This window comes from Dendropsophus ebraccatus, chromosome 9 (assembly GCF_027789765.1).
Source record: "Dendropsophus ebraccatus isolate aDenEbr1 chromosome 9, aDenEbr1.pat, whole genome shotgun sequence".
Classification (NCBI taxonomy): domain Eukaryota; kingdom Metazoa; phylum Chordata; class Amphibia; order Anura; family Hylidae; genus Dendropsophus; species Dendropsophus ebraccatus.
In genome coordinates, this window is record NC_091462.1 from 116,551,633 (window position 1) to 116,573,995 (window position 22,363).

The 22,363-nt window shown below is 43.5% G+C and overlaps 2 protein-coding genes across 2 annotated transcripts in view; both read left to right on the forward strand.

Moving 5' to 3' along the window:
- Window positions 1–2,083, forward strand: part of LOC138801882 (transmembrane protease serine 9-like) — a 34,267-nt gene extending 32,184 nt beyond the window's left edge. The window contains exon 14 of the mRNA XM_069984976.1: window positions 1,371–2,083. Coding sequence (XP_069841077.1) covers window positions 1,371–1,649 — 279 coding nt within the window. The 3' untranslated portion in view covers window positions 1,650–2,083. The remainder of the gene's footprint in view (window positions 1–1,370) is intronic.
- Window positions 2,084–6,677: 4,594 nt separating this feature from the next.
- Window positions 6,678–22,042, forward strand: LOC138801646 (serine protease 27-like). Its single transcript, XM_069984687.1, has 5 exons — window positions 6,678–6,815; window positions 10,023–10,212; window positions 11,253–11,524; window positions 11,756–11,925; window positions 21,068–22,042. The coding sequence occupies exons 1-5, from the start codon at window positions 6,773–6,775 to the stop codon at window positions 21,302–21,304; spliced, it is 912 nt and encodes a 303-aa protein (XP_069840788.1). The 5' UTR covers window positions 6,678–6,772; the 3' UTR covers window positions 21,305–22,042.
- Window positions 22,043–22,363: the final 321 nt, after the last annotated feature.

Here is a 22,363-nt window from a genome sequence, read left to right on the forward strand (position 1 = left end):
GTAGTTATATTCCTGTATATAGGAGCAGTATTATAGTAGTTATATTCCTGTATATAGGGGCAGTATTATAGTAGTTATATTCCTGTATATAGGAGCAGTATTATAGTAGTTATATTCCTGTATATAGGAGCATTATTATAGTAGTTATATTCCTGTATATAGGGGCAGTATTATAGTAGTTATATCCCTGTATATAGGAGCAGTATTATACTACTATAATACTGCTCCTATATACAGGAATATACTACTATAATACTGCCCCTATATACAGGAATATAACTACTATAATACTGCTCCTATATACAGGAATATAACTACTATAATACTGCCCCCTATATACAGGAATATAACTACTATAATACTGCCCCTATATACAGGAATATAACTACTATAATACTGCTCCTATATACCGGGCTATACTATAATACTGCTCCTATATACAGGAATATACTACTATAATACTGCTCCCTATATACAGGAATATAACTACTATAATACTGCCCCCTATATACAGGAATATGCTACTATAATACTGCTCCCTATATACAGGAATATAACTACTATAATACTGCCCCTATATACAGGAATATAACTACTATAATACTGCTCCTATATACAGGAATATAACTACTATAATACTGCCCCTATATACAGGAATATAACTACTATAATACTGCTCCTATATACAGGAATATAACTACTTTAAAACTGCTCCTATATACAAGAATATAACTACTATAATACTGCTCCTATATACAAGAATATAACTACTATAATACTGCTCCTATATACAGGAATATAACTACTATAATACTGCTCCTATATACAGGAATATAACTACTATAATAATGCTCCTTTATACAGGTATATGACTACTATAATACTCCTTCTTATATACAGGAATATAACTACTATAATACTGCTCCTATATACAGGGATATAACTACTATAATACTGCTCCTATATACAGGAATATAACTACTATAATACTGCTCCTATATACAGGAATATAACTACTATAATACTGCTCCTATATACTGGAATATAACTACTATAATACTGCCCCCTATATACAGGAATATAACTACTATAATACTGCCCCTATATACAGGAATATAACTACTATAATACTGCTCCTATATACCGGGCTATACTATAATACTGCTCCTATATACAGGAATATACTACTATAATACTGCTCCCTATATACAGGAATATAACTACTATAATACTGCCCCCTATATACAGGAATATGCTACTATAATACTGCTCCTATACACAGGAATATAACTACTATAATAATGCTCCTATATATAACAATATGAGTACTGCGGTACTGTATAAATTTCATTGCAATTTCTTTGTTTTAGGGAGACTCCGGGGGACCGCTGGTGTGTAAGGTCAATGGCGTCTGGTATCAGCCTGGGGTTGTAAGCTGGGGAGATGAATGTGCCCGACCGGACCGCCCTGGGGTGTACACCCTGGTATCTGTCTATCATTCCTGGATCCAGTCCTTTATACCAGAGCTGAGGTTGTATAATGTGACCAACATCCCAGAACCAACCGCCAAATGCAGAGGGAACATCAACATGTCGTGTTATCTGCTGATCCTTCTCCTTATAGTGACCTCAGTGCTCCGACATCTGTAGCTGATATCCGGGATTTCACAATGTGGATTTTATGGGGCAGATTTAATTAATGTTAATATATCTCTGATCTGCAGCATGAAACCCACAGTACATGAAACCCACAGTACATGAAACCCACAGTACATGAAACCCACAGTACATGAAACCCACAGTACATGAACTATAAGCATTTGTATCAATTATCATATTGAATTAATTGGATGAAAGTGAAGGCACCAAGCACAACTTAACACGGATAATAATGGGGGCACTAAGAGCAACCCAACGCAGACCAGAGTGGGGACACTAAACCCAACACAGACCAGAGTGGGGTCAACAAACCCAACGCAGACCAGAGTGGGGGCAACAAACCCAACGCAAACCAGAGTGGGGACACTAAACCCAACACAGACCAGAGTGGGGGCACTAAAACCAACACAGACCAGAGTGGGGACAACAAACCCAACACAGACAAGAGTGGGGACACTAAACCCAACACCGACCAGAGTGGGGGCACTAAGCCCAACACAGACCAGAGTAGGGGCAAAAAACCCAACACAGACCAGAGTGGGGGCAACAAATCCAACGCAAACCAGAGTGGGGGCAAAAAACCCAACACAGACAAGAGTGGGGACACTAAACCCAACACAGACCAGAGTGGGGGCACTAAAACCAACACAGACCAGAGTGGGGACAACAAACCCAACACAGACAAGAGTGGGGACACTAAACCCAACACCGACCAGAGTGGGGGCACTAAGCCCAACCCAACACAGACCAGAGTGGGGGCAACAAACCCAACACAAAGCAGAGTGGGGGCAACAAACCCAACACAAATCAGAGTGGGGGCAACAAACCCAACACAAATCAGAGTGGGGGCAACAAACCCAACACAGAGCAGAGTGGGGGCAACAAACCCAACACAGAGCAGAGTGGGGGCAACAAACCCAACACAGAGCAGAGTGGGGGCAACAAACCCAACACAGAGCAGAGTGGGGACACTAAACCCAACACAGAGCAGAGTGGGGACACTAAACCCAGCGCGAAGTAGAGTGAGGACACTAAACCCAACACAGAGCAGAGTGGGGACACTAAACCCAACACAGAGCAGAGTGGGGACACTAAACCCAACACAGAGCAGAGTGGGGACACTAAACCCAACACAGAGCAGAGTGGGGACACTAAACCCAACACAGAGCAGAGTGGGGACACTGAGCCAAGCCTACTCAGAGAAGAGTTTGGGCACTAAACCCATCTCAACATGGAGCAATATGGGGTACCAAGTCTATCCTAACACAAAGAAAAGTTTGGGCACCAAGCCAAGCCTTCACTTTGTAGGGGCACCAAGCCCAACTGAACATAGAGCAGAGTGGGGGCACCAAGCCACTCCCAACACTGACAAGTGTGAGGCACCAGGCCTAGCCTACACAGAGTGCGGCCATCATGCTAAGCCTACACAGAACAGAGTGAGGGCACCAAGCTCATTCCAACACAGAGCAGAGTGGGGGCACCAAGCCTAACCGAACTCAGAAGAGTGGGGGCTCCAGAGATGAGCAAATTTGTATTGGTTCTGATTCTATTGAAGTGTTTGTTGGTTTTGTTTCTATTTTGAGTCCCAATCACTTACGATGATGATGACGATCATGTACGATGCTCCGAGGTCTCCTAGGACTGGACGCCTATTTTCATGCTTTTGCATGCCGAGCCAGCATTAGAAATGTCAGAGTGACAGCGATACATATGGACTGCTGGATGATTTATGTTTTGTTTTTTGTTTTTTTTAATAAAATGATTCCCATTGGGGAGATAAAACAGGTTTTGCGTTAAATAAGCAAGACGAATCATAGCAAGTGTGTGTGGCGGGGGATGGGACATACCATGTGCTGTGTGCAGGAGACTGGGAGCTAGAGAGACAAAGCCCAGGATGTACCAGCATGCAGTGCGCCTCCAGACATCGGCGCTCTCCATAGATGATTCCCTCACGTCTCAGCAGCAGCTTATGGTAACCCTTTGCTTACTTTGCTGCTTCTGTTTATTTCACCTCTCCTCAGATTGCATCAAGGGAAAGGAAGTCCTGTGTGTGTACTACTGGCAAACAGCTCTACCCTGGTCCTGCCCCTTCAAATAGAGAGAATAGCTGTGCACCAAGGAGGGGTCTCTCTGGGGCTCAATAACTGCATTCTGGTGCATGATGTAGTCACTGACCACACTGCAGGTACAGACAGTCCAGCAGCTATCAGTGCCTACTTTGCAATCACCCTAAATAGTGGTCCTCAACTGGGTGATGCTCCTTTCCTATGAGAACGTGAGGAATAGGGAATAGGACAGAGAAACAGAGTCACACGAGACAGGTCACACCAGGAGAACATGTTAGGAACACAATCACAAAAAAAGAGACATGGTCAATACCAAGCAGAGGTCACAAAGTCCAGGAGGTGCACGTCAAAACCAAATCACAAAGCAAAGGGAAATCCAAGGTACAGGCAGAGGTCCTGGAGGTGCATGTCCTCCAAGATACAGGCAGAGGTCCTGGAGGTCCACCTCATCCAAGATACAGGCAGAGATCCAGGAGGTGCACGTCCTCCAAGATACAGGCAAAGGTCCTGGAGGTGGACGTTATAACCAAATCACAAAGCAAGGGGAAATCCAAGGTACAGTCAGAGGTCCTGGAGGTGCACGTCATCACCAAATCACAAAGCAAAGGGAAATTCAAGGTACAGGCGGAGGCAGATAAACAGGTGTGTGGCTACAGAGACCAAATCACAGGCCCCTTCTGCTTATAGAGAGAAGCTTAAAGCGACTCTGTACCCACAATCTGACTCCCCCCAAACCACTTGTACCTTCAGATAGCTGCTTTTAATCCAAGATCTGTCCTGGGGTCTGTTCGGCAGGGGATGCAGTTATTGTCATAAAAACAACTTTTAATCCGGCAGCGCTGTGTCTAACGGCCAGGGCTTACATTTGTATATGCATTAGGCTGGCACACCCTCTCTGTCCTTCCTCCCCACCTTCCTCATCATTAGGAATGCTCCAGGCAGATTGTCTCCTATTCCCCACCTGTATGTATAATGAACATGGGCTGGATCGTTAATACACCTGTGCAAAGCTCAAACAGCAGTAAATGTTCCTGGATCATTCCTAATGATGAGGAGGGAAGGAGAGGTTGTGCCAGCCTAATGCATATACAAATGTAAGCCCGGCTGTTAGACACAGCGCTGCAGGATTAAAAGTTATTTTTATGGCAATAACTGCATCACCTGCTGAACGGACCCCAGGACAGATTAAAAGCAGCTATCCGAAGGTACAAGTGGTTTGGGGGGTCAGATTGTGGGTACAGAGTCGCTTTAAGGAGATCTGGAAGACCAGGGTCGGAACTGACTGACCAGGACAGTATTCCCAGACTGCAAAGTGTGCCGAATGTACCGTAGCCTCCTCATACCCGTTTACCATGGCAGCCTGGGGAACTGATGTGTCAGAAGAGGGCAGAGACAAGTATGTCACAAGGTTTCTAGACAGGGATGCCTATTGTCTGGATATACATCTCCTGAAATTCCAGGGTCGGAGTGGCCCAAACGGAGGTTACCCCATTTTGCCGATAATATGCTGATATTTATAAAGTCTGCAAATATACACCTAAACTTCCTACAAACATTATTAGACTTTAGACTGTTAAAAAATAATGCATGGCCACATGGGACGGTGGATTACAATTCCCTCATATACGACATTATAATCTGGCAGCTTCATTTCGACACGTCCAGGATTGTTTTTTTTTAATACATCTTCAGCATTAGCATCTAAGTCTGATCTACCCAACTATCCACAGACATAACGGCCTTCTCTGAATGAGGGGAGATACTGGAGGACAATGATAGGTCTGCAAAGATCAAAGAAGGTTATGAAACGGTTAAACCCTCTATTATCAATAACCGATGGAGGAAGATGTAATATCATATTATACATAGGGCCACATATAACCTTGATTTACCGTATACTGATGCCCCAGATCATCATTTACGCCACTGACCCAAATGTGACGTGCATGATACAGATCTTCACCATGGTCTGTGGACCTGTCCGAAGATCACGCTAACATGGAGGGAAGTTAGAAAATATATCTGGAAAGTGAATACACCAGACTGCCCTAAAGTCTCCATTTTCCAATTTTGTCCTCTCGATTCTTCTCTTGAGAGCTCTTGATGTGTCCCTAATAAGAGAGTCAATTTGGCCCTACTGGTGAAATGTATTTTTCGTCATTGGGTATTGACTCCCTCAGGACCCCAGACTACAGAAGAACCTAACGATACTACATAAGAGCGACACTGAAAGAGAGGTCAACAACAGGTTTCTTTAGGAACTGGAGACGGGTTCTGGAGACCTTTCTATGTTGGAAAGAAAACAGATCATGAGGACCCTACAGTATACCACCTGGCATTGTAATGACGACCTCAGAGGTGTTTTATGGTATAATATCAAAAAGTCACAAACTGAAACCAATAGATTCTTTTGTCTCCATAAGGTTTGGATTTCTTGTTGAATTTCATCAGTCCGGGGGGGGGGGGGGGGGGGGGGGGTGGTGTGGAAGCGTAGCCTATATACTTATCGTTATTCTCTGTTTTATTCCTAGTTTGCTATCGTATTGTTATAATGATTCGTCACATTATGGGCCAATGCCAAGAACTCATCTCACACATAATATACCCACCGCCACTGCTTTCTTATCTGACTCTCTTGGCCGACCTAAGGAGTCCTCGGGATTATTGCCGTGATTCATATTGCTCTGCGTCTCGTTTTCCTTCAATAAAATGTGGTTTCAAAAACATAAAAGTTTAACTGAGGCAAATCCTTCCAAGACTGAAGGACAGCCAATGAGAATCCACCCAAAGACCCATCATGGTTGGACACGTGGACTTTGAATTTTTGAATATTTTGAAGTTATTTATTTACTTGTAGAATGGAAGATGAAAAATGCCAAGTAATAAAATCTTAATAGCAAATAGAGGCCATAAATAGGGAAAATACCGTTTGCTTGTAGACCAAAGTTCTAGTGTGAGAACAACCCACACAGCTAGGACACCTCCGATACCTAAGGAACTGCTGAGAGTCCACTGCTCACCTCCCAGAGGCGACACCAGAGTGAAGACATGGAGAAGAGCCTGCTCTATATACTGGCAGTGCTACACCTAGGTAAGAGACCTCTACTATCACTGCATGTATGAGAGGTGGGGGTATGATAGGACTACAGGTAACACCTACTGCCTTCTCCGTGAGATCTGTGTCATCGATGTTATCTGGACTGGTTGCTGATAATGTGAACATGTACATACAATGTAGCCCCATTGAGTTTACGACAAGCTCAGCTCTGCTATATCTGTTCTATTAAATGGATTATCCAGCGTTAGAAAAGCATGGCCACTTTCTTCCAGAGATAGCACTTATATCACAGATGGCAGTGGTAGTTTTCCTTCCATCAAGGCTTTATTTAATTCCGACGATTTCTAAAATTCGGCAGTCTGCAGGGGGAAAATTGTTTACAAGTAGGAACTTACCTCTCCTCTTGCCCACAGTGAGTGACCACTGGACCTCCACCTGAAGTCATTTTCCCCCTAGTTGTGATGCCTGTCCTGGCTGATGGACTGGCCGATCCACCAATCAGTGACTGGAGTGGCGTCCTGCCCCAGTGGCCAGTCCATCAGCTGGGTCATGACATGGACACCCTGGAGGTCCCAGCAGGGGTCCCACGGCCAGGTCTGCAGCTTACTGCGGGCACAGGGAGAGGTTAGTTGTTACTTGTAAACAATTTCCCCCCTCTCCCTGCAGGCTGCCGGCTTTTAGAAATCGTGAACCTCTCCTTTAAAGGAGAAGTCCAGGGAAAATTTTTATTAAAGTATTGTATTACCCCCCAAAAGTTATACAAATTACCAATATACACTTATTACAGGAAATGCTTATAAAGTGCTTTTTTCCCTGCACTTACTACTGCATCAAGGTTTCACTTCCTGGATAACATGGTGATGTCACGACCCGGCTTCCAGAGCTGTGGCTGCTGGAGAGGATGATGGCAGGTGGACACTGAGGGACACTGGGCACTGGAGGAACACTGAGCATCCCTCTGCCATCATCCTCTCTAGCTGCCACAGCCTGGGAGTCTGGTCGTGACATCACCATGGTATACAGGAAGTGACATCACCATGTTATCCAGGAAGTGACATCACCATGTTATCCAGGAAGTGAAGCCTTGATGCAGTAGTAAGTGCAGGGAAAAAAGCACTTTATAAGCATTTCCCGTAATAAGTGTATATTGGGGATTTGTATAACTTTTGGGAGGCAATACAATACTTTAATTAAAAAAAATTGCCGGACTTCTTCTTTAAGTAAGAAATGGTCTTTTCTTCTGTCTGGCAAGGTTTCTGGGGTCCCCTTAGTGCCCCGGTCTACAGCACCTCTTCTGCTATTCATCTTATTGGACACCTCAATAGTCTTGGTAACCTGATGACTTCTTGGTGCCCGAGATTCTTCTTCATTCCCCATTTCTTGGGCGCAGAGGCAAATTCATCAGTTTTACATCAGAAGTTTCCAGAATCCCAGATTGATTTTATCCTGGTGAATAATTTCTTCAGTTTTAAATAGTTTATAGACAAACCTGCGGGACCGCAATGGGCACCAGATTAATGGTGAACTATGAGCAGATTGGACGAATCTCACTTGCTGATAGCTCCCTATAGCGGCCGGGGCGCTGAGGAGGAAGGTATGTCTGTTACCTTTATCCTCGGTGCCATTCCTGTGCTGTAACTTGTGCTCGGTAAGCTGTTAGGAGCACTGGGGTGTGGATACCATCCCTCTGGGACGGGCCAGCCAGAGGATTTGTCTAACCTGCTGATAGTTCCCCATTACTGCCAATGTCCACAAACCTATATATGGACGAGCTTGAGAATCTATATCTTATCAATATATATATAACCAATCAACAAACTAATAATTTTTTTTTCCAGTATACATCAATGACCTTCTTCTAATTTGACCTGGTCCTTGAGATGAACTTTAGCATTTCCTTACAGATGTTAAAGGGAAGCTATAAGGAAACTAGATGAATCTAGCCTGCTGCTGCTGATAGCTCTCTATCGCACCTGGGGCGCTGAGGAGGTGTGTCACTTACCTTCATCCTCGGCGCCATTTTTATGTGGTCTAGCAGAGCTGTTTGGAGCATTGGGGAAAGGGAGCATTTACAAAAGTTTATTAAAGTAAAGTAATTAAAAAAAAAATAAAAAAAAATATATATATATATATATCTCTATATATATTAACCCTTTCATGACCAAAGGTCATTGATGCATGGATGTCCTGGTCACATGGAACCAATGTTCCTCCTCACCTTCTAAGAGCTGTAACACTTTTATTTTTCCTCCTAGAAGGCTGATTGGGGTGTCATTTTTTTCCCATCACCATTATTAGAATATTTTTTATTGCTTTTTATAAAAATTTTTTTTATCTATACATAATGATAAAATAAAATCAATCCTGATGTTTTTTTTTTCTTTCTCTTTTTGTTTACACCGTTCACTGTGCAGGAATAAAATTGTTATATTTTACTAGATCAGACAATTCTGCACTTTACGATGAAAATATGTTTATTTTTTTAACATACTATTATTTGTATAATGGGAAAGAGGGTGTTTTAAATTTTTTTATTTTTTTTCATTTCAATCTTAGCAAAAAAATAAACAAAAAAACTCTCATAGACTTAAACATGAGAAGAAGAAAAATGCAAAAATGAAAAGTGCACCATGAAGGGGTTAAAGTTTATTCTATTAAAGCTTCAGCACTTGTTATACTGTAGTTAAGCTTTATATAACCCAGACTGAGCGAGTATTTTCTGGTAATGGGATTTCTGGTTTCGCAATGAACTGAATAGCAGAGAATCAATGCCAGGAAGCTGCTGTAAAGGCCGATAAGAAACGTCATTAGATGTGGGATTAAACAGTGTCACAGTTCCCAGGAAACCAGAGAACATTAACAGAAGATGTGCCAGGCTGCATGTCTCTTTGCCTTTAAAGATCTGTCAGATATCCGTGCCATATGTGTGCCATCACGGTCCTAGTGGTCCAGAGTTGTGAGCGATATGCTTCATGGCAAAGTACCCGTGGGGGGTCTCCTTCTCTCTGGTCTCGGTCAGTGTGAAGCCGCCACTGTTTGATGCCACAAGGGCCACATCACACACAGAGCAGCCATTAATGTCCTCTGATGGAGCACCCGTATAAGAGCAGGAAAGAAGACAGAGAACCCAATGACTCAATGATAGAGGGCAATATGGTCCAATGGTCCTCTGAGCCGTTATGCTGTTGGGTTCCTCTAGGTAGGAAGCATTGCTTAATTCATTCTCTTTCCGCCCCTCAGCCTCGTCCCCCTCCCGGGCTCAGCCATCATGCGGGTCTCCAGTCTTCCCTGGCCGGATTGTTGGGGGAACGGACGCTGTGGATGGAGAGTGGCCCTGGCAGGCTAGTTTCCAGTATCTGGGCACCCATTTCTGTGGAGGGTCCTTGATCTCCAGCCAGTGGGTGCTGAGCGCCGCTCATTGCTTTGCATCGTAAGTTATCTATACTGACGTATAAGGTCTCTTTTCCGTATAAATAAGGTCTTTCTCTCTGCCGTAACTTTTTGTTTTTGCGATAACCTGTCCCGTAACTCCAAACAGTAACTCACATGAGGAGACTGTGTTACGGCACTGTTCCCTGAGTGTGTCTGGTGTAATTCCACACCCCATCATCAAGGCACGCCATTTAAAGGGAAAGCATCAGCAGACATAAATTATTGTATAATAGGTCCAAACTGCCCTTCACAAAGCTGTCCACACCACCCTCTGACCATCCTCCTTACCACCCTCTACCCTACCCTCTGACTGCCCTCCACATAACCCTTCCACTGCCATCCACAAAACCCTCCGACCACCCTCCACACTGCCCTCTTACTAACCTACACACGGCCTTAAACTTCACCCTCCACACCGCCCTCCATACTGCCTTCTGACCGTCCTCCACACCACCCTTTGACCTTCCTCCACATAGCCCTCCACATCATACTCCAATTCCCCCTCCACACCACCCTCCATATCTCCCTCTACATCATCCTCCCCTTTGCCCTCCACTTCACCCAGCACATCGCCTTTCACTTCATTCTGCCCTTCACACTACCCCCTGGCTGCCCTCCACACCACTCTAAACTTCCCCCTCCACACCAACATCCACACTGTTCTGCACACCACCCCCTGACGACCCTTCACACCACCCCCTGACCACCTTCCACATCGCTCTCCACACCGGCCTCCGCGCCGCCTTGCACACCACCCCCTGACTACCCTCCACACCACCCCCTGAACACCTTCCACATCGCTCTCCACACCGGCCTCCGCGCCGCCTTGCACACCACCCCCTGACTACCCTCCACACCACCCTCTGACCACCTTCCACTTCCCCCTCCACGCCGCCCTGCACACTACCCCCTGACTGCTTTTAACATAAAAATAATGTCTACTTAAAATCTAGAAAAAAGTTACAAACAGGAGGATCCATTGGTTGAGTCTGATCAGTTGTGTTTCTGAAGTCTCACTTATCCCCGGTTATTTTTCAGACCCTTCCCCCTTGCCGGCTATGATGTGGTGCTGGGAGCGTACAGCCTCTCCGAGAACAATCCTCACAGTGTCCCGAAGAAGATCAGCGCAATTAATAACCATCCTGACTATTCAAGTTCAGCACATGAATGGGACATCGCTCTGGTCAAGCTGGACAGTCCGGTCACCTACAGCGATTACATCCTGCCCGTCTGCCTGCCATCATCGGCCATCAGCTTCCCAAGTGGCATGGAGTGCTGGGTCACCGGCTGGGGAGATGTAGACTATGGAGGTGAGTGATGCCGAGCTCTTCACCCCAGCATGTAGCTAACTCCATAGATGATTGATTAATACCCTATAACCAATGGTAATTGCCTACACCTTGTACAATGTCTTATCGAGAAGCCAGCTATACTTATAGGAGAACTTTCCTCGGAAGGTGCCGTCTCCTCTGATCTTCATGAATAGACTGGGGCATGATAATGGGACTAACTAACCCACCCTTCTCTGATCCATTTGTTAGTCGGTTTGCCAGAACCATTGACACTCCAGAAGGTGGCGGTACCATTGATAGACCACAAGACGTGTGACGAGATGTATCACAAAGACTCAGGTGTCAGCGGCTCTATTACCATAGTGGACGATACCATGATATGTGCCGGATACACAGCGGGAGGGAAAGACTCCTGTCAGGTGAGACATGATATTCTCATACCCAGATGTCATCAATACATAGATATGGATAGTTGTAGTAGTTCCTATATTATAAACTGCAGAATAGTTACAGTGAACCAATCGTTTCTAATGACATTTAGTGATAAGCCGTCCTGTATGTACATAGGGAGCAGCGCTATATCTGCTCATTGTTAATCTTCTATAAAGCATTTTCAGCAGATTTCTGCTCTATAATTTGTTTTTAGCTAGATTTCTGTCTTTCTGCATAGTGTGAGTGTAGCCAGGCACCCCCCCCCCCCTTGCTTTCTGCCTGTCACCCCTCTCTATACACTTGTATTGCTTGTAATCTGATCCCTCAGTTGCTACATATTGTAATTGGTAAACAATGGTTATTGATGAGATGGTTTCCTTGGATGACAGTTTAGACGAAAGAAGCTTCATAATAGAAGGGATTATTTTCTTTTTAATATCCATTTGTAATAATGATTCTAGATAAAGACATTGATATTACAGTAACTAAATACTAAAAATATCAAGAACAGTCTCGGTTCTTCACTGTAAAGTGTACGAAAAGTGTACACTGCCCCTATATACAGGGATATAACTACTATAATACTGCCCCTATATACAGGGATATAACTACTATAATACTGCCCATATATACAGGAATATAACTACTATAATACTGCTTCTATATACAGGAATATAACTACTATAATACTGCCCCCTATATACAGGGATATAACTACTATAATACTGCTCCTATATACAGGAATATAACTACTATAATACTGCTCCTATATACAGGAATATACTACTATAATACTGCTCCTATATACAGGGATATAACTACTATAATACTGCTCCTATATACAGGGATATACTACTATATACTGATCCTATATACAGGAATATACTACTATAAGAATGCCCCTATATACAGGAATATAACTACTATAATACTGCTCCTATATACAGGGATATAACTACTATAATACTGCTCCTATATACAAGAATATAACTACTATAATACTGCCCCCCTATATACAGGAATATAAATACTATAATACTGCTCCTATATACAGGAATATAACTACTATAATACTGCTCCTATGTACAGGAATATAACTAGTATAATACTGCTCCTATATACAGGAATATACTACTATAAGAATGCCCCTATATACAGGAATATAACTACTATAATACTGCTCCTATATACAGGAATATACTACTATAATACTGCTCCTATATACAGGAATATAACTACTATAATACTGCTCCTATGTACAGGAATATAACTACTATAATACTGCCTCTATATACAGGAATATAACTACTATAATACTGCTCCTATATACAGGAATATAACTACTATAATACTGCTCCCTATATACAGGGATATACTACTATAATACTGCTTCTATATACAGGAATATAACTACTATAATACTGCTCCTATATACAGGAATATAACTACTATAATACTGCTCCTATATACAGGAATATACTACTATAATACTGCTCCTATATACAGGAATATAACTACTATAATACTGCCCCTATATACAGGAATATAACTACTATAATACTGCCCCTATATACAGGAATATAACTACTATAATACTGCTCCCTATATACAGGAATATACTACTATAATACTGCTCCTATATACAGGAATATAACTACTATAATACTGCTCCTATATACAGGAATATAACTACTATAATACTGCCCCTATATACAGGAATATAACTACTATAATACTGCTCCTATATACAGGAATATAACTACTATAATACTGCCCCCTATATACAGGAATATAACTACTATAATACTGCCCCGTATATACAGGAATATAACTACTATAATACTGCCTCCTATATACAGGAATATAAATACTATAATACTGCTCCTATATACAGGAATATAACTACTATAATACTGCCCTATATACAGGGATATACTACTATAATACTGCTCCTATATACAGGGATATAACTACTATAATACTACTCCTATATACAGGAATATAACTACTATAATACTGCTCCTATATACAGGAATATACTACTATAATACTGCTCCTATATACAGGAATATACTACTATAAGAATGCCCCCTGTATACAGGAATATAACTACTATAATACTGCTCCTATATACAGGAATATAACTACTATAATGCGGTTCAGGGAAGAAACAGAGTGCTGCACCTCACACCTATGGCCGATACTAGTGCCCCTAGGCTAAATAAAAAACACATCAGAATTTTGTGTATGAATTGATCAAGCCATACTGCCCCATGTACCTCGTGCCGGTATCTGATACACATGGGTCCCTACACTAAGTCCACACCGTGCCAGTCAGTGGCCACCAACCCCGCAGGCGTGCACAGCCAGGGAACGGGGGCCATGGGACGGCCCTGCGACCCCCATGCCACAGGACCAGACCCAAAAACACCACACCAGAACCCGGCCAGCACCGCCGGCGGAGAAGGTCGCCCCCAAACAGCACAAGTCTGGATAAGGTATTGCGCTCACCATAGCTGCAGCAAACAGAATGGGAAAAAACAGGAGGGATTAAAACCATGTGCACTCAGGTGTCTCCTGCTAATTGCGGTCATGTGGGTCTCACTAGGAGGCAGGGGCGGGCTGGGCCGGGGGGCAGGGTGGCATCTGCCCCCCGGGCCGGCCTTCCCCAGTACATTACAGGGCCGCACTGAGGCTGCTTACCGCCCCAGCGCTCTCCTCTCTGCCTGTGCTGCAGGGCCGCTCTGTGATGCCAGTGGCAGCTGAAGCTGCTCCCCGCCCCCCCCCGTTAAGCCCCGCCCCCTGTGTACCGTCCCATGTTCCTCCTGGCCCGGGACTTCCTGTATTACACAGTGTGGAGAGGAGGAGGCCGGCTGCTAACCTCCAGCTCCAGGCTCCTGCTCCCTGACCATCCTCCTCCTGTCCTGCTCTCTGCTCAGCAGCTATAAATGCAGGAGATAGGAGGGAGGTCGGGACAGAGAGGAGAGGGCTGTCTGCTGAGCTGGGCTGACAGAGGCAAACACACACACACTAGCATCTGTTCCCCCAACCCCCTGTAGCTGCTGCCCTTTACCCCCTATAGCTGCACCCTCTTCCATAGGCTGCATTGCCCCTCTGCACCTGTAGTTGATATGTACCACCTAAGGCTGCTGTGTGAGCCTTCCCCCCAGACTGCTGTGTTCTCCCCTTCAGGCTGCTTTGCCTCTCCCCCCCCTTTCAGGCTGCTGTGTCCCTCCTCCCCCCCCCCCCCCCACACACACTTCAGACTGCTGTGCCCCCCCGTCAGGCTGCTGTGCCCCCCCCCCCTTTCAGTCTGCTGTGCCCCCCCTTCAGGCTGCTTTGCCCCCCCCTCCCCCCCCCCCCCACACACACATTTCAGACTGCTGTGCCCCCACACACAGAATGATACACACTCATAGAGAACAATATACGGTCATACAGAACCATACAGAACAACACGCACCCATACAGAACAATACGCACCCATACAGAACAATACGCACCCATACAGAACAATACGCACCCATACAGAACAATACGCACCCATACAGAACAATACGCACCCATACAGAACAATACGCACCCATACAGAACAATACGCACCCATACAGAACAATACACACCCATACAGAACAATACGCACCCATACAGAACAATATACACCCATACAGAACAATACGCACTCATACAGAGCCATACAGAACAATATACACCCATACAGAACAATATACACCCATACAGAACAATATACACCTGTACAGAACCATACAGAACAATATACACCTATACAGAACAATATACACCCATACAGAACAATATACACCCATACAGAACAATTTACACTCATACAGAACCATACAGAACCATATACACCCATACAGAACATACAGTACAATATACACCCATACAGAACAATATACACCTGTACAGAACAAAACGTACCCATACAGAACAATACGCACCCATACAGAACAATATACACACATACAGAACCATACAGAGCAATATACACCAATACAGAACAATATACACCCATACAGAACAATTTACACTCATACAGAACCATACAGTACAATATACACCCATACAGAACAATACACACCCATACAGAACCATACAGAACAATATACACCCATACAGAACAATATACACCAATACAGAACAATATACACCTATACAAAACCATACAGAACAATATACAGTACACCTATACAGAACCATACAGTACAATATACACCCATACAGAACAATATACACCAATACAGAACAATATACACCCATACAGAACAATATACACCAATACAGAACAATATACACCCATACAGAACAATACACACCTATACAAAACCATACAGTACAATATACAGTACACCTATACAGAACCATACAGTACAATATACACCCATACAGAACAATATACACCCATACAGAACAATATACACCTATACAAAACCATACAGAACAATATACAGTACACCTATACAGAACCATACAGTACAATATACACTCATACAGAACAATATACACCAATACAGAACAATATACACCCATACAGAACAATTTACACTCATACAGAACCATACAGTACAATATACACCCATACAGAACAATACGCACTCATACAGAACCATACAGAACAATATACACCCATACAGAACAATATACACCAATACAGAACAATATACACCTATACAAAACCATACAGAACAATATACAGTACACCTATACAGAACCATACAGTACAATATACACCTATACAGAACCATACAGAACAATATACACCCATACAGAACCATACAGTACAATACACACCCATACAGAACCATACAGTACAATACACACCCATACAGAACCATACAGTACAATACACACCCATACAGAACCATACAGTACAATATACACATACAGAACCATACAGTACAATACACACCCATACAGAACCATACAGTACAATACACACCCATACAGAACCATACAGTACAATACACACCCATACAGTACAATACACACCCATACAGAACCATACAGTACAATACACACCCATACAGAGCCATACAGTACTATATACACCCATACAGAACCATACAGAACAATATGCACCCATACAGAACAATACACACATTTTGTAGGGTATTTTGGAGCATATTATATAGTAGTCAGTATGTTGGAGGTCACCCAGCTTTCCCAGCATCTTGTAGTCAGTAAAATGGAGGTCACCCAGCTTCCCCAATATCTTTCACTCAGTATAATATGGTCATCCAGCTTTCCCACCATCTTATACTCAGTGGCTGGTAGCCTCGGGGAGCTGTATAGTATATCACCACAATTGTGCTAATTGGTTCCCTTTAAGGAGCACTCCAGCCCTTACCTATTATTACCCTCCCCACATCAGTGCAGGGACGGTAGATGGCACCCCGGGCCTGTACTTCTGCCAGCGGCGATGTTCCAACAGTTCGGGTAACGTCTCCTTCCCTTCTGGTCATTTGTGACAGGGAATTCCTACTGCTCTGTGTGAAGGGGCCAGAAGTCACCTTGTCAATGTAAGTCTATGGGATGGTTCCGTGTCAGCGCTGAGCCGTCCCATATACTTATACAGTAAAGAGATCCCCGACCCCGTCACAGCGAGCAGTAGGAATTCCCTGTTTACAAATGACTGGAAGGGCTGAATGTGTTATCCGAAGTGTGAGAACATTGCCGCTGGAGGAAGTATTGGAGTGGGTGGCATCTACCTTCCCTGCACTGATGTGGGCAGCGTAATAAGTGAGGGCCTAGAGTGGTCCTTGAAGGATGGGCCGCTAGCCGGCTACTCATGGGCCAGTGCTGTGTGCTTGCCCCCCAGGCTAAAATTTGCCAGCCAGCCCCTGCCAGGAGGAGTGCAATACACGGAGAAAAGAGAGAAACAAAATACGGTTCAGAGAAGAAACAGAGTGCTGCACCTCACACCTATGGCTGATACTAGTGCCGCTTGGCTAAATAAAAAACACATCAGAATTTTGTGTATGAGTTGATCAAGCCATACTGCCCCATGTACCGCGTGCCGGTATCTGATACATATGGGTCCCTACACTAAGTCCACACCGTGCCAGTCAGTGGCCACCAACCCCGCAGGCACGCACAGCCAGGGAACGGGGGCCATGGGACGGCCCTGCGACCCCCATGCCACAGGACCAGACCCAAAAACACCACACCAGAACCCGGCCAGCACCGCCGGCGGAGAAGGTCGCCCCCAAGCAGCACAAGTCTGGATGAGGTATTGCGCTCACCATAGCTGCTACAGACAGAATGGGAAAAAACAGGAGGGATTAAAACCATGTGCACTCAGGTGTCTCCTGCTAATTGCGGTCATGTGGGTCTCACCAGGAGGAGTGCAATACACGGAGAAAAGAGAGAAACAAAATGCGGTTCAGGGAAGAAACAGAGTGCTGCACCTCACACCTCTGGCTGATACTAGTGCCCCGGCGGTGCTGGCCGGGTTCTGGTGTGGTGTTTTTGGGTCTGGTCCTGTGGCATGGGGGTCGCAGGGCCGTCCCATGGCCCCCGTTCCCTGGCTGTGCACGCCTGCGGGGTTGGTGGCCACTGACTGGCACTGTGTGGACTTAGTGTAGGGACCCATGTGTATCAGATACCGGCACGAGGTACATGGGGCAGTATGGCTTGATCAATTCATACACAAAATTCTGATGTGTTTTTTATTTAGCCAAGCGGCACTAGTATCAGCCATAGGTGTGAGGTGCAGCACTCTGTTTCTTCCCTGAACCGCATAACTACTATAATACTGCTCCTATATACAGGAATATACAGTAACTACTATAATACTGCTCCTATATACAGGAATATAACTAATATAATACTGCTCCTATATACAGGAATATAACTACTATAATACTGCTCCCTATATATAGGAATATAACTACTATAATACTGCTCCCTATATACAGGAATATAACTACTATAATACTGCCCCCTATATACAGGAATATAACTACTATAATACTGTCCCCTATATACAGGAAAATAACTACTATAATACTGCTCCTATATACAGGAATATAACTACTATAATACTGCTCCTATATATAGGAATATAACTACTATAATACTGCTCCCTATATACAGGAATATAACTACTATAATACTGCTCCCTATATACAGGAATATAACTACTATAATACTGCCCCCTATATACAGGAATATAACTACTATAATACTGTCCCCTATATACAGGAAAATAACTACTATAATACTGCTCCTATATACAGGAATATAACTAATATAATACTGCTCCTATATACAGGAATATAACTACTATAATACTGCTCCTATATACAGGAATATAACTACTATAATGCGGTTCAGGGAAGAAACAGAGTGCTGCACCTCACACCTATGGCTGATACTAGTGCCGCTTGGCTAAATAAAAAACACATCAGAATTTTGTGTATGAATTGATCAAGCCATACTGCCCCATGTACCTCGTGCCGGTATCTGATACACATGGGTCCCTACACTAAGTCCACACCGTGCCAGTCAGTGGCCACCAACCCCGCAGGCGTGCACAGCCAGGGAACGGGGGCCATGGGACGGCCCTGCGACCCCCATGCCACAGGACCAGACCCAAAAACACCACACCAGAACCCGGCCAGCACCTGACACCTGAGTGCACATGGTTTTAATCCCTCCTGTTTTTTCCCATTCTGTTTGCTGCAGCTATGGTGAGCGCAATACCTTATCCAGACTTGTGCTGCTTGGGGGCGACCTTCTCCGCCGGCGGTGCTGGCCGGGTTCTGGTGTGGTGTTTTTGGGTCTGGTCCTGTGGCATGGGGGTCGCAGGGCCGTCCCATGGCCCCCGTTCCCTGGCTGTGCACGCCTGCGGGGTTGGTGGCCACTGACTGGCACGGTGTGGACTTAGTGTAGGGACCCATGTGTATCAGATACCGGCACGAGGTACATGGGGCAGTATGGCTTGATCAATTCATACACAAAATTCTGATGTGTTTTTTATTTAGCCAAGCGGCACTAGTATCAGCCATAGGTGTGAGGTGCAGCACTCTGTTTCTTCCCTGAACCGCATAACTACTATAATACTGCTCCTATATACAGGAATATAACTACTATAATACTGCTCCTATATACAGGAATATAACTACTATAATACTGCTCCTATATACAGGAATATAACTACTATAATACTGCTCCTATATACAAGAATATAACTACTATAATACTGCTCCTATATACAGGAATATAACTACTATAATACTGCTCCTATATACAGGAATATAACTACTATAATACTGCTCCTATATACAGGAATATAACTACTATAATACTGCCCCCTATATACAGGAATATAACTACTATAATACTGCTCCTATATACAGGAATATAACTACTATAATACTGCTCCTATATACAGGAATATAACTACTATAATACTGCTCCTATATACAGGGATATAACTACTATAATACTGCTCCTATATACAGGAATATAACTACTATAATACTGCTCCTATATACAGGAATATAACTACTATAATACTGCCCCCTATATACAGGGATATAACTACTATAATACTGCTCCTATATACAGGAATATAACTACTATAATACTGCTCCTATATACAGGAATATAACTACTATAATACTGCTCCTATATACAGGAATATAACTACTATAATACTGCTCCCTATATACAGGGATATAACTACTATAATACTGCTCCTATATACAGGGATATAACTACTATAATACTGCTCCTATATACAGGAATATAACTACTATAATACTGCTCCTATATACAGGAATATAACTACTATAATACTGTTCCTATATACAGGAATATACTACTATAATACTGCCCCCTATATACAGGAATATACTACTATAATACTGCTCCTATATACAGGAATATAACTACTATAATACTGCTCCTATATACAGGAATATAACTACTATAATACTGCTCCTATATACAGGAATATAACTACTATAATACAGGGCTATTTACACTATTTCCACTTTGTGGAGATCTCAGGATTGTGACTTATAGATTATATATAAAGAAACAGAGAGTGCGGCAGGAATGATACATGAGACCCTCTGCTCATCGCGCACTGTTTTGTTTCAGGGAGACTCCGGAGGACCTCTTGTGTGTAAGGTCGATGCTTCCTGGTACCAGGCTGGTGTTGTAAGCTGGGGAGATGGATGTGCTGCACCCAACCGTCCCGGCGTGTACACCCTGGTATCTGCCTATCAGTCCTGGATACAGTCACACGTATCAGACTCATGCACAGAATGCAGAGGAAACATGAACATGTCGTGTTATTTGCTGACGCTCCTTCTTATAGCGGCCTCAGTGCTCTAGTATCTCTAGCTGATAATCTACAGGAGCAGCTCCGACCTTTTTATTTTCCAGTCTTAGACCTTTGCACTTTATTATTGCTTATATTTGAAGAAATCAGATTTGTGTGTAGATGTGGGTCACTAGAAGCTCTCCTGGTATTCAAGACTAAGCAAATGGGGAAATATTTGTGGTCCTGTAGCCCTCTATAATAGTATATACTTAATCACGAATGATTCTTTTTTAAGAAGAAGCTGTATATATGTGCCTAGGGTATTGCTATGAGGAGGGTGGGTTATATGTGTGCAACTTAATTCAATTGTTTCTAGCACTGAAAAAGTTTATCATTATATTACTACAAGCAGTATGGGGATTAAGGAAAAGAGGTATTTCCTATCTTATACCAATTTTATTTTCATTTAATGCGTTGCAGTTTGGTAAGCCCAAGGGAAGGGCAATCCTTCAGCCATGCTTCCCTAGAGGTTTCCTCCACAGGGTTTTTTTCCTCTTTGGGAGTCAAAGATTAGTTTTGTTTAGCACTATTTGTATAGTTTTTTTTTCTATGTTACATGTCATTGAACCGAATGCCACAACTTGTAAATAAAGTATGAGCTTACGGCCAGATCGTATACGGCACCGTGAAAAATGAACAAGACAATTGTTTGAGGACGGAAATGTTGAAACTCACGGCCGTGGATTTCCATGCGGTCCCGTGCTAAGTACTTATTTCAGCCAAATTGAACTTGATTTTTCGATCCAAAAGGTTCTGTGAGTTTTATTGGGCTGGGCGAAGATTTCCAAGTAAATGACCTGCCTCAGATCGCTTCGAAACAAGCTAGGGAAGCATAACTGTACTGCGGGTGTATGTTCGCGGTTCGTACGCATCCGGCCGCATGTCTATTTTTCCCATGCCCGTAGTTTCAGCCGCACATGTACGGCGGCGTACGAACTACGGCCGGACTCATACGCAGTGTGAACATAGCCTAAAACATGATAGTCAAGACAAAGGAGATGGCACTGTGTAGGGCTAATAGAAGTAGCTGCCTCATCTGTACAGTATAGAACATAACTGACAATATCATA

Excerpts from the sequence above, each read along its gene's own strand:
- LOC138801646 (XM_069984687.1), top strand. The coding sequence starts at position 6,773 with ATGGAGAAGAGCCTGCTCTATATACTGGCAGTGCTACACCTAG. Across the intron at positions 10,213-11,252 it reads GCCGCTCATTGCTTTGCATC|ACCCTTCCCCCTTGCCGGCT; the intron begins GTAAGTTATCTA and ends GTTATTTTTCAG. Across the intron at positions 11,926-21,067 it reads GAGGGAAAGACTCCTGTCAG|GGAGACTCCGGAGGACCTCT; the intron begins GTGAGACATGAT and ends GTTTTGTTTCAG.